The following is a 12942-nucleotide window of genomic DNA, read 5'->3' as shown; positions in this document are numbered from 1 at the left end:
CAACACAACTTTCAACACAACAATTAAGTTCAGAGCAGGTCCACTGAATTTGCAGAGGATCAGGTGTTCGGATGAGCAGAACCAGCTCATTACTGGAAGTCGGTGATTATCCAGGACTAAAACCCATTTGTCGTTTATTTCTTACAGTTATTTAAATTTTTTTGTTGTATACTTGTCTTTAAAAACAATAACAGGAATAATATTGCCTCGGTTCCATTGATGGGGACTGGTGTTGGAATGGGTCAGAGCGGGTTGGGGCGCTACTATAAATGATCTGTAAAAGCGGGCCGTACCATTCAACCGATCCACGCAATTCACAGGCCCCCTTCAGTTGTTGGCCCATAGGACAACTGAGCGATATGACAATGGTGGAGCGGCCAGCGTCACACAACACGGCACATTGATTAAACAGGAAAATGTTACTGCTTGCAGCAAGCAAAAACAGCACCAGAATGTTGTTGTTTGTATGATTATTTGTACACGAATGTGAGAAGATGCCATCAAGTGGTAGCAAGGTTTGATCGGCTTCAGAACTACAAACATTCTTCACCACACTGGTATGATTCAACAGCATGCATTTAGGTTAAACTCCGCCTCCCAGGTGAGAGTCCAACTGGTGATTGAATCACTCACCTGAAATCGCTGACCAGTACCAGCCCACAATTATTTGCTTCAACCCGTCCCAGCCCACTCAATGGAACCGAGGCATGACAGTCCAAACTCCAGCAGAGAAATACCGGCTCACGGCTCCAACTGGAGTTGGGCCTCATTTTGCTTGTTCATCACTATGTGTCAAAGCAGCCATCGCCTCAGGCACATCATGCAACTGCCTTCCCAAACCTACTCCTTTATTTTGTTTGCTCATCAAAGCTGTTTGTCCGCTTGTGGGCAGTTTCACCTCCCTATCCTCTATCCCTATTCCTTCACACTTATTTTTGCTTCTCCTCCTTCCTGTAAATCTCCTGTCCTATGTTCTTCCATTCAGTGACTCTCATACTGTAATAAATGCCCCCTTTCCCCATGCTTCCTGTTTACCTGCCATCCCTGGCTTTCTCCCTACCCCTCTTCCTCCTTTTCTTCCCCGTTCTTCCTCCTTTACCCTCCACCCCTTTTTTGTCCTCTTTCTCCAATCAATACCTGCTCCTCCAACAACCCCCTGTCCCCATCTTACCCCTGCCCGGCCCAGCCTGAGGATGAGGAGGCAGTAGAGGAGAGGGAGGTAGATGATGAAGATGAGTTTACTGATGGCGAGGATGACTATGAGCCAGAATTGCTGATGATGCCATCCAACCAGCCTGTCAATCAGCCCATTCTGGCGGCTGCCCAGTCTCTCCACCAGGAGGCCCGCAAGTGGTCAAGCAAGGTCTGTGCACGTACATGCACATGAGCGTATGCACACATGGAGTCACAGTGTTATTGTTGCAGATCTGGGAGAATCAAACATTGCTGTTTGACCCTACATAAACACACATTTAGCACTTCCTCGCATGCAAATAGACGAATGCATCATGCCCGTGCTGAACAAGAAACTGAGGTTCTGTCAGAAGTGACGGCAGTTCTGTGAAAATTGAGCTCTGCATCCACTGCTACTATGGAATTCACCACCCAGTTTCAGCGGCACTTTCACTGAAGAGATAATTGACACACGAATTGTGGCACCACAAACTGGCAATAGCTTCACAAGTCTCTTTTTTATTATCCTAATTAAGAAACGTTTCCACGGGAGCGCCAACGTTCTCCGATTTTTCTCACCAACCTATAAAACCGGAGGATGGCAGTTTCCCTAAAGACCCCTGGGTGGTGCAGCTTCTAACCACCTGTGATCGCTTGCTTCAGCTCAAGTGTGCATCAACTAATCTCCTGCTAACTGTGCTGTTGACTGCTGAATTATATCTTCATAAGTGGAAGAACGTGAGAACTTGTGATACTGCATGCAGCAGGCTGCTAAACACACTTTTTCCAGTATTTTAAATACAATTTATCACCTGAAAGCACCAGCTTTCTATAAATGTTTACAAATGTATAATCAAAAATGCACAAAACATGATTTGTGTAGAAAGTTTTCATTTTGTTCTCAGCTCTCACTGCCTCACCTTCATGATCTCTCTGCTTAGGGTAACGACATCATAGCAGCGGCCAAGCGAATGGCTCTGCTGATGGCAGAAATGTCTCGACTGGTGCGCGGTGGAAGCGGGAACAAACGAGCGCTGATTCAGTGTGCAAAGGACATCGCCAAGGCCTCAGATGAGGTAACGAGATTGGCTAAAGAAGTGGCCAAGCAGTGCACTGACAGACGAATCAGAACGAACCTGCTGCAGGTAAATTCTTAAGCTTTTCCCTTTTATGGGTGCTTTTAATACCAAAAGGTTATAATTTTCATTTTTTTTTAAAGAGGGTCAGAAATATCACATTCCACAGCTTGAAACTTTTCTGCTGACTTCCTGTTAAAAAGGAGGAAAGTTGGACTCAGAATAGAACAAGGCATAAATGGGTAATAAATGTAAGGTTTACTGAGAAACCATGTAATACTTGTTCTTTTTGAAATATGATTGGTCACGCTGAGTTTCACATGCATGCCGAATGTGAAACTGGTCTTTGAAGATGGGCAACTTTTTCATTTTTCATTTTCTTGAGCCAGCGTGTGCTAAAATCACCATTTACTGTCACGGTGTAGGAGGTGGAGATGATGGACCATGTGTGGTTGAGCTGAGCAGGAGGAAAAAATGCAGGCTTCAGTAAAGTAAAAATGGTTTAATGGCAGGATGGGATGAACAGGAACACCAGCAAACAGCAACAATGAACTGACAAAGGACAGGGGCAAAACAGGTGGTTTAAGTACAGAGGGCTAATTAGGGACACATGGGCAGGTAAACGAGGGACAGGTGAGAACAATAAGGGCAATCATGGCAGGAGAGGAACACAGTCAGGCGGGCAGGGGCAGATCGTGACATTTACAGGGTTAATAAAATGTCACTCAGACCCACACCGCCCTCTGTGGCCAGAATACCGCATTTGCAACTTCAGAGTGCCAGTCCAGTCTGTTGAACTTACAAAAAAAATGAGCTGACATATCTGGCGCTGCAGTCGGCTTCCTGCATGTTTCCTGCATGTTTCGATCAAAAACACAACTGTTTTGTTTAATGTAGGGATGAACCACACCTGTAGACACCGATGGAGACTAAGAAGACATTTCAGTAGTTAGATTAAGGTGTTAAAAAGAAATGGTGAGAAGTTAGGTTTTGCTTTTGGTTCTACTAAACGGACACTAGGGGGTGCTAAAAGAAAGCCAAAACTGCCTAGTCTTCCTTTAAACCCTGTTTTATGCATTAGTTATCAAAAGAAAACAGACTGGGAAAGGTTCAGGTCAGAAGAAGCCAGACTGCTATATGTAACACTGTAAAATTATCATTAATGGAGTCACCCACCTTGGCTCACGACCAGTAAAGGCTCTGTTTATTTAGCAGCCAGGAGACACCAGAGCTTCTCGGCTAGTAGACACTAACTGTTAGCATTGCCGACTACACAAAACAACTGAACTTATATGGTTCTGTGTTATTTCTGGAGATAACATTGCATTTTTTTACCCAAAGAAGAGTGAACAAAGGCAGCAGAAGAGTCCTTGCTGTTAGCCAATCAGATGTACACATATCATGAATATTAAAGCAACACTAAAGCTCTACGTTCACACTGCAGGCAAAAGCGCATTAAATCCGCTTTTCTAGGAGGTATAACACTTTAATGAATAAGGGGCTCTGTCACGGTGCGAGCAAGGAGGAGGTTAGGACCCAAAATGCAGATACCCAGGATGACACGAGGCAGGAGTGAAGAAAAGAAATATCCTTTATTTTGGATGAACCAAGAAAATAAAATAAATCCAAAGGCTGGGAGCCAAAAATCCAAAAATGTCCAATTACTGAACTAGAGATCCAAAACACTAGAGACACGAGAAGACTGAGATCCAAAATACTAGAGACACAAGAAGACTGACAGAATACCACAATGGACCGACACAACAAGGACTGGGTTTTATACACTGGGGCTGGAGTGATAGGAGACGAGAAGCAGGTGTGTCGGGAACGGGCACAGGTGAAACCAATAATTGAGAGGAGGAGCAGAAAGGAGCAGGAGAGGACACCAGACCAGACTGGGGAAGGACACACACACATACACCGAGCTGGGGAAGGACACACACACACACACTCACCGAGCTGGGGAAGGACACACACACACACACACACACACACACACACACACACACACACACACACACACACACACACACACACACACAACTGAAATAAAAGACCTATAGAAACTAAGGTGGGGAGACTAAGAGACACGAAGAAAACCAGGAGGGAGCTGGGGACAAACAGGCTGGAGCTGCAAGGACACAGAACGTGAAGGAACACCTGGAGGGGCTGGGGATGACTGAATGAACACAGGACCTGGGAGGAATGATCTGGAGGCTGCAACCAGGAGACACATGAAGAACACAAAGAGACACAATAATGAGATGCAGACAAAGGACACATGAGGGCGCTATGCGACACAAAAGGAGAACTTAGAGAGGGATGGAGAACACAAGGATACATATGAGGGGAGACGCAGACGCAGACCATGACAGGCTCGACACACGGGAGGCAACATCGCCTCTCCATTCATTTTCAATGAGACATGCGTGACAAAGCGATAATCGCGGGTCTCCCTCCTACTAAGCGAAACGTGAAAAACGTGCATGTCAAATTTTGCGCTCGTGCATGTGTCGTGCACAGGCGACCCAGCGACACAATCCCAGAAAGTTGAAATATTTTTTACTTTTCATCGCTGTCGCTCGGACCAGGACCAATCAACGGAGGTTTCATTCACTGACCAATGAGCGGACAGGATGCTCCTTACATCTCTGAGCAAACATGGAGGAGAAGTCGATTATTATTATGTTTTATACAGTAAAATCAGAAGTAAGATTTCACATAACTCTAGCAGCACCTTGTGAAACATCATATCTACCGCTTTTTTAAACTCTGAACCACTTAAATAACGTTTTTCGCATTTCGCTTAGTAGGAGGGAGACTCGCTATAATCGCTTTGTCGCGCATGTCTCATTGAAAATGAATGGAGGAGAGGCGATGTCGCCTCCCGTGTGTCGAGCCCATTCCTCATTAAAATGTTTTGGGCTCAACACACGGGAGGCGACAAACGACCGAGATCAGCGAAATTTGTCGCTGTCACTTTTATTGCCTGACACACGGGATGTGACCCGCAGCAGCGGCCAGCGGCAAAGCCATCGGCGCGTTCTGTTCCATGGCGAAATCGAATCTTCCGTTGTTTTGATTGGCTGTGTCAGGTTGGAGAATTAACCCTTTGATGCATGAATTATGAAATCTTCAACCATGATTTTTTTTAACAATTTTTTTCATTCATCTTTAGGTGTGAATGAAACAAATTTCAACAAATATTTTTTGTAAAATTTTATAATGTACAAATAATTTATTACATGTCCACTTCAGTGGGCAGCGTGCATTCTGAACATGAAATATGTTGGCTTGGCTAACTGAAGTCCAAATGGAGGGGCTCAAATGCAATAAAGTCTTCAACAGCTGTGCTTAATAGCAAAAACAAATAAATAACAATTTTGAGTACCTGTCCACTGTAGCGACCATTATGCATCAAAGAGTTAAGGTTATTTAAGCAGTTCAGAGTTAAAAAAAGGGGTAGATATGATGTTTCACAAGGTGCTGCCTGATTTATGTGAAATCTTACTTCTGATTTTACTATATATGTAAAAAAAAAAAAAAACAAGAATGGGTTCGTCCAAACCAGAGAAAGAAACGGAGAATACCATCATTTAATGAGGGACATGATATGTTAATTCTGCCACCAACAATTTCTCATGTCACGGCCTTTTTGTGAATACCTCTATATTCTTTGGTAGAAATATTGTAGCCTATAATTCTGGGAAATCCGTCACAGCAAGTATCAACTTTTCCATGTTTGCTCGGAGATGTACGGAGCATCCAAACATGAAGGAGAAGTTGATTATTATTATGTTTTATATAGTAAAATCAGAAGTAAGATTATACATAACTCTAGCAGTACCTTGTGAAACATGATGTCTGCCGCTTTTTTAACTCTGAACCGCTTAAATAACCTTAATTCCCTCCAACCTGACCCAGCCAAACAAAACAACGGAAGTTTCAATTTCGCCATGGAACAGATCGCGACGGCTTTGCCGCTGCCGCTGGTCGCCTTCCATGTGTCAGGTAATAAAAGCGACAGCGACGAATTTCGCTGATCGCGGTCGTTTGTCGCCTCCTGTGTGTCGAGCCCCTTAGACTCCAGATCCTGCTGTTTTCTGCCCCCAACTCCTCTGACTGACTTCTACTTCCTGAAAAGGAGCACCTGAGTTTTTGCCACAAAAATTGACTCACAAAGCACACCAGAGACCACAGCTTTATTGCAATATCAAGCATATGCCTACTGTAACAACTGGGTTGTTGTTTTGTGTCCTTTTTCTGCAGGTCTGTGAACGAATTCCCACCATCAGCACTCAGCTAAAGATCCTTTCTACTGTCAAAGCCACCATGTTGGGAAGAACAAACATCAGTGAAGAGGAGTCAGAGCAGGTAAACACACATAACTTTTAGAAATAGACAATCAAACTTATTTTCTCTACTGGAGCATCTGTCTATTGAGTGTACAAATAGAGTTTAGGATTTTCAAAATTTAGGATTTTAAGGCTGGGGTCCATAGCATAGCATCATCAACAAGAGGAGGAGAAGGAGTATGAGGCTGCCAGTTTTGTTCCTGCTTAGACACACCTGATTCTAACTGCTGAAGTACCTCCTCAGCCTTCATCAGGTTCTGCTAGAGCTGCTAATCACTCGTTTTAATCAAAACAGCCATGTTAAAGCAGGGAAAGACCTATAACCGGCAGGAATCCATCATTTGTGATTGAAGCACACCCATGCTAATGATACAACAGGCTAAAACAGATTGCCAATGTAGAATACTCCTCAAGTGGAGGAGTTTAAGTAACTCGGGGTCTTGTTCATGAGTGAGGGTAGGATGGATCGGGAGATCGACAGGCAGATTGGTTCAGCATCTGCAGTGATGCGGACGTTGAGCCGATCTGTCGTGGTGAAGAGGGAGCTGAGCCAGAAGGCCAGGCTCTCGATTTACCGGTCGATCTACGTCCCAATCCTCACCTATGGTCATGAGCTTTGGGTAATGACCGAAAGAATGAGATCGTGAATACAAGCGGCCGAAATGAGTTTCCTCCGTAGGGTGGCCGGGCTCAGCCTTAGAGATAGGGTGAGGAGCTCGGACATTCGGGAGGGACTCGGGGTAGAACCGCTGCTCCTCTGGATCGAGAGGAGTCAGTTGAGGTGGTTTGGGCATCTGGTCAGGATGCCTCCTGGACGCCTCCCTGGGGAGGTATTTTGGGCATGTCCTGCCGGCAGGAGGCCCCCGGGTCGACCCAGGACACGTGGGAGAGGTTACATCTCCAATCTGGTCCGGGAACGCCTTGGAGTCCTGCCGGAGGAACTGGTGGAGATGGCCTGGGAGAGGACGGTCTTGAGCTCCCTAGTTGGGGTGCTGCCCCCGCGACCCGGACCCGGATAAGCGGAGGAAGACGACGACGACAAATACTATTAAATGCTATGCTAATCACTCCCAATCAGCTCCAAAACAGAGAAGATAAATCCCTTTTCAGATAGTCAAATTCAAAGGAGTAATTGACTTGTTTAACCAATATATCAGCAGATTTAGGAATGAATGCCTTGTAAGTTGTCCTCAGGGGTTAAAAAAGATACCGGAGGAGTTTCCGTTGAGAAGTGGTGTTACTAATGCTAACGGTTAGCTTAAACTGGCCGAGACACCAAAACAGCAACGGCCCTCCTCACTGTGAGTCAAGATCTGTGAGTCCACGAATGCTAATTTGCAGTGTGATGTAGATCTCTGAGAATTTTCAATTCCTAGATTTTCTATCAGAAGCTAATGTAGGAGATTATTTTCCTGTTCAGCCTGCATGAAAAACTTAGAATGACCGATTATAATCAGAACAAAAAAGGTTTTTCATTCAACCACACCTTTAAGTATTTTTACTCTGCTACTTTTTTAGATTTGTGTGTGTGTGACAACCAAAGCAAAAATAAAGAATATGTATTATGAGACAAAAAAAAAAAAAACGTTAATACTAAACCTCCGTCACAAACCTAAAAATGAGCACTATTTAGATTTTCCTAATTAGATATCTAACCTCTGTTTATGCTGTTTCTCCTCCATCTGATTTCCTGACTAGGCCACAGAGATGTTGGTTCACAATGCCCAAAATTTGATGCAGTCAGTGAAGGAGACTGTCAGAGAAGCAGAAGCAGCATCCATCAAGATTCGCACGGATGCAGGATTCACCCTCCGCTGGGTGAGGAAGACCCCGTGGTACCAATGAACAACCCAACCCGCTGATCCTGTCAACTTCCTGGTATCAGTTACTCAAACCTCGACTGAAGAGCTTTGAGCGTCCTTATAGAGTTAAAGAGAAATGAGAGGATGTGGAGCCATTCTCTGCTGTTGTTTGAGTGTAAAACAGCAGAAATCAGCAGGTTTGATTTATAGGCGTAACTTCAGCTTCGCACATGCTGATCTGAGACCGTTTCTATTATATATTTTTGGTATGTTGTGTTACAAGAATTTATCTAAATGCTAGGTCTATAATATATATTTTTGCATGATTTTTTTTCTATTTTCTAAATCTGCGATATTTAACTCTCAGAAGATATTTACTTTGCAATGTTTTTTTCAGTAGTTTCTTAATCATATATATATATATATATATATATATATATATATATATATATATATATGTATATGTATATTTTTATATATATATATATATATATATATATATATATATATATATACAAAAAAATCATTGGTTTTACGGACAATATTCAACTTAATTTGTTCAGTTTGACACTAGAGCGTAGAGTCATTTGTGAGCAGAAGACCTCTATTATCCTCTTGTTTACATTCAGTGTGAACCAAGCACAGATCTATAAATTAGATGCAGATTTATGATGTTTTACTCGGGTGACAAAAAGATTTTCTGGATTAAAAGCTTTCAAAACGTCTCATTGACTGCTGAAAAAGTATAACTTAAAGGATAAAAGAATGTGCTGGTCTGTCAGTCAAACTTAGCTTAATGTGTTTTGACTTCTTTACTTTAATTTTTTTTTATTCTATCAGTGAATGATGCCAAAGGATTTATTTTACTTCACTGTAAATCTTATTTGGTTTACTTAACTAAAAAAAATCAGGTTATTGTAAGCAACAATGTAGAACAGTTTCTGAGACCTTGTAATACTGTTTGAGTTTTTTCTTGCAAAAACAGGAGTGAACTTTATTTTTATTTAACCTGTGTTCTGTAACAGTTAAACTGTTTGTGATTTTTTCAGACATTTATATCAACATCCAGATGTTTTCTCCTCAGCAGACCCAGCCTGAACACTCTGATGCAATTTTTTAAGACCCCGGTGGTTTGAGAAGAACATTTCTATGTGACATCAAGAACTTATATATAGTTTTTCAGGTTTAAACAAACAAAGATTTTATTATGAGTGTTTAGAATTAAAGCCACTGATGTCACATATTTCTAATGCATATTTTCATTCCTTTGTTTGTTTGTTTTTTGTTGTTGTTTTCTTATTACCTTGGGTGAGTATGTGTGTGTGTAGTCTCTTTACTTAACACGGTATTAGTGAGCAATCCCTGTTAAATGTAGGGATGAAGCTTTGACTAACAGCACAGGAAGTTGCTTTTATTTTGGAGGAAAGTGGGGTGGGATGTGGGGGTTTACTGAGCATGTAGTGGTCACAGCCTCTTCACTGGGAGTGACGGGTTGTAGAGCTGTACGTGCTTCGTGTTTAACTACACGCTGAATGTTCTCTGATAGTCTCTAGCCCTGCCAACACATCTGCTGTGCCTTGAAAGAATAAAGACTATGATAAAAACTGGGGTCGGCCTCTTAACTCACTTTCTAAAGAAAAATATGGCTACTGGTATCAAATACACAAAAATATGCTTTATTATTTGAGGTAGCTGCTCACAACTCAAAAGGTATATTTTTAACTGCTCAGATGAGATCGACCGATTTGGGTTTTTCTGTTACTGATAAGTAAAAGTCATGATCAGCCGATGGCAGACATACACTGCCGATTTTTTAAAGCCCTTTTTAATGGTCGATATCTAGACGTTTCCACCTTGTCCACATGCTAAAATGTTGCATTAATAACAGCACTAGATTCGCAGCATTTCAAAGAGGAGTCATAAACAGTAAGTTGAGTATTCTCTATAATACTGAGACATTTTAATTGCAATTTTTTTCCAATTCATTGTTAGCATTGTTAGCTCAATGTCAACCTCTAGCCTTCTTTACTCAATTCAGTGAAACAAAAAGGATGTCATGGATTCTTGAGGGTACAAGAAAAAACTTCTGGGTCACTCCTGTAACCATTCTTTCCAAAACGCTGCTGCTTTTTGCCAGCTGGTGCCAAATTACAAAAAGTGCATACTTGGCAACCCCGCGGGCTCACATATAGGGAATCTAATGGGCCATTCCCATCTGTACCGGGTCGGCCCGGGCCGGGTAGCGTAGGTTGTTTACATATCTGGGTGGCCTGGTATTTTTCCGGGCCAACCAAGGCTCATTCTCAGCCCTCTTCTCGAGGGGGTCTGCTTCAGGCCGACCAGGGCCAACACACCCACTGCTGACAGCAAATTCACACCTTCCATTAGAGCAAGCCTCTGATTGGTGGGTAGAATCAGCCCACATGGGCTTAAGACAAGGATGTGTGGAATCAACCGGGCCAGGCTGGGGCCGACTGGGGCTACCCGGCCCGGGCCGACCCGGTACAGATGGGAATGGCCCATATGTCTCCTCCCTTTGTGGTCGGCTCATGGGTCCTTGGAAGAATGAAAAAATGAAATAATCCGCTTAGCTTCATGCCCTGGATTGCACATATGTTGTACTGCAATTTATGAAAACTAATGATGAGTGTTTTGACCACGCCTGTCACGTACTTTGAGATTTATCAGCCTGTAAAAGTTTGTAATTAGCACGACTACAAACCAGACATCGACACCTCGCACATATGATGTCACCACATCATCTCTCTCCCTAGCTTAGCTGCTACTTACCACATGGCCAGATTCATGGTGGATCTTTCCTCCTGAAGGAAGGATTTGAAGATTTCTGATCTTACAGCCATTGCCCTCTGTTTTTCTCCATGCCTGGTTCGATGATGTCACTTTGGTGAAGCGCATTTGTAGTCCTGGACTTATTTCCACACAAAACCTAAAATAGTGTTTCCCCCCGTTCGAAAAGAAGCACTGTCTTGGTATCAGAATGTGTCTTTAAAATTCACGGACATCATATGTGAAATCCATGGCGCAAAACAAGCGGAATTAGAAAATGGTGTTTTTAGTTTCATTGACTTGCACTCATTTTTTTCGTTCTTCCGGGGTCCCATGGTCCGGAAGTAGATGGGCGTGACTTCGGCCCCCTGTTGTAAACAAAGACTACATCCCTCTTCTGCCCTTTTAAAAGGTAAAAAGCTGGCTATAGCCCAGCGAGCTGAGAAGAAAATCTGTTACAGTGTAACCTTCCTTCCAATATGACTGAGACATTAAGACTGTTTTGTTTATATTTTGCTGGATAATTCTTTCCTATTGCACAAAGTTAATCAAACAAATAAATAAACTGACCAAGACCAAGATGGAAACAACTCAGGAACGGTGCTCGTTTGAAACGGCTTTGGTATTCACTTTGGAGGATTTAGACTTAGGCTTTTCTTGGAGACATGAGCAGATGAAGGTACTTAACTAATTTATTTAAAAAAAATAATGTTTTTCTACTTACTCTTCATCTACGGTGTATGACAGACTGCTCCGTGGTCTGTTTTCTGTAGAGATGAATACGCCACATGGTTGTTCGTTGCTCTGATTGGTCCTAGTACTGTCCAATTATGTTCAGACAGTTTGAAAGACAACCTAGAGTCTGCCCCTCCACAACAATTATTTCAATGGCCCCTGGCCAGATTATATAGTGTAACATCCAGCAATGGTCAGTTTTTAGGTACAGTTTGACCATTCAACATCTGGTCAAAAAGGAGACACGAGACTGTCCCCTTTAAATCAGCCTGCCTTCATCCCATCAGCTGGAGCTCAGAGCCTCTCTGCTGCTCTGAACACAGATACGTATTGTCAACAATGATGTTCTCTCCTCAAGGTCCAAGCTTTGCTTATCGTCCTACAGGACTCTTCATGCCTCCGAATAAGGAAAACTCACAGCTCGGATTAGTTGCTAAATCAAAGAATGATTTCTTAAATTAAATGAACTTTTAAAACTGATAAGTTAAATAATCATTAAATAAGCATTTGTTTATTGCCACTTATAATAATTATAATATAATGAATCTGTGCTCAATGATTGAAGTTTGAAATGAATGTTATGTTATGATAACAGTGATTGAAATATGTTTCAGCATGTTTACATGACAAGGTCATCACCATTTGCACTCACAGAAGGACAAAGTAAAGTTAAGTTAAACTCATGACATGTAGATAGTCCTTTACCCCAGATCAGAGAATCTGGATCAAAGAAGGCATGTTTCTGAGTTGCCTTGTAATATTCCTCAACTTGTCAACCTCTGGTTGGCTACACAAATCATAACATGAGATCATTTAGACTGGATCACTTGGGTGATTCATCAGTTCTTGAGAAAAGCTTCAGACCGGCCATCTGAAGCCAAACCTCTTTAACCATCAAAGCTTTTGACACGTCGTAAAAATTTTTTTGCACCTGCGAAGCTGATACAGCAAACAGTTCCTGAAGAACAAGCTGATATTGTTTAGACTCCTTAAGAGTCCCAGACGTGCGGTTCC

At 42.5% G+C, this 12942-nt stretch overlaps 1 protein-coding gene across 6 annotated transcripts in view; it reads left to right on the top strand.

Annotated features, from left to right (window-relative positions):
- LOC107375598 (vinculin) overlaps positions 1-8500 on the top strand; it is a 39805-nt gene extending 31305 nt beyond the window's left edge. For 3 of the 6 annotated variants that reach the window (XM_015944188.3, XM_054749998.2, XM_054749997.2), the window contains 4 exons: positions 1187-1363; positions 2115-2318; positions 6519-6623; positions 8303-8500. In XM_015944188.3, coding sequence (XP_015799674.3) covers positions 1187-1363; positions 2115-2318; positions 6519-6623; positions 8303-8449 — 633 coding nt within the window. In that variant the 3' untranslated portion in view covers positions 8450-8500. The remainder of the gene's footprint in view (positions 1-1186; positions 1364-2114; positions 2319-6518; positions 6624-8302) is intronic. The other 3 variants (XM_015944193.3, XM_070542477.1, XM_054749999.2) reach the window with 1 other exon arrangement.
- Positions 8501-12942: the final 4442 nt, after the last annotated feature.

The sequence above is a fragment of the Nothobranchius furzeri genome, chromosome 12 (assembly GCF_043380555.1).
Source record: "Nothobranchius furzeri strain GRZ-AD chromosome 12, NfurGRZ-RIMD1, whole genome shotgun sequence".
In the NCBI taxonomy this organism is placed as follows: Eukaryota; Metazoa; Chordata; class Actinopteri; order Cyprinodontiformes; family Nothobranchiidae; genus Nothobranchius; species Nothobranchius furzeri.
This window is presented reverse-complemented; position numbering and strand designations above follow the sequence as displayed.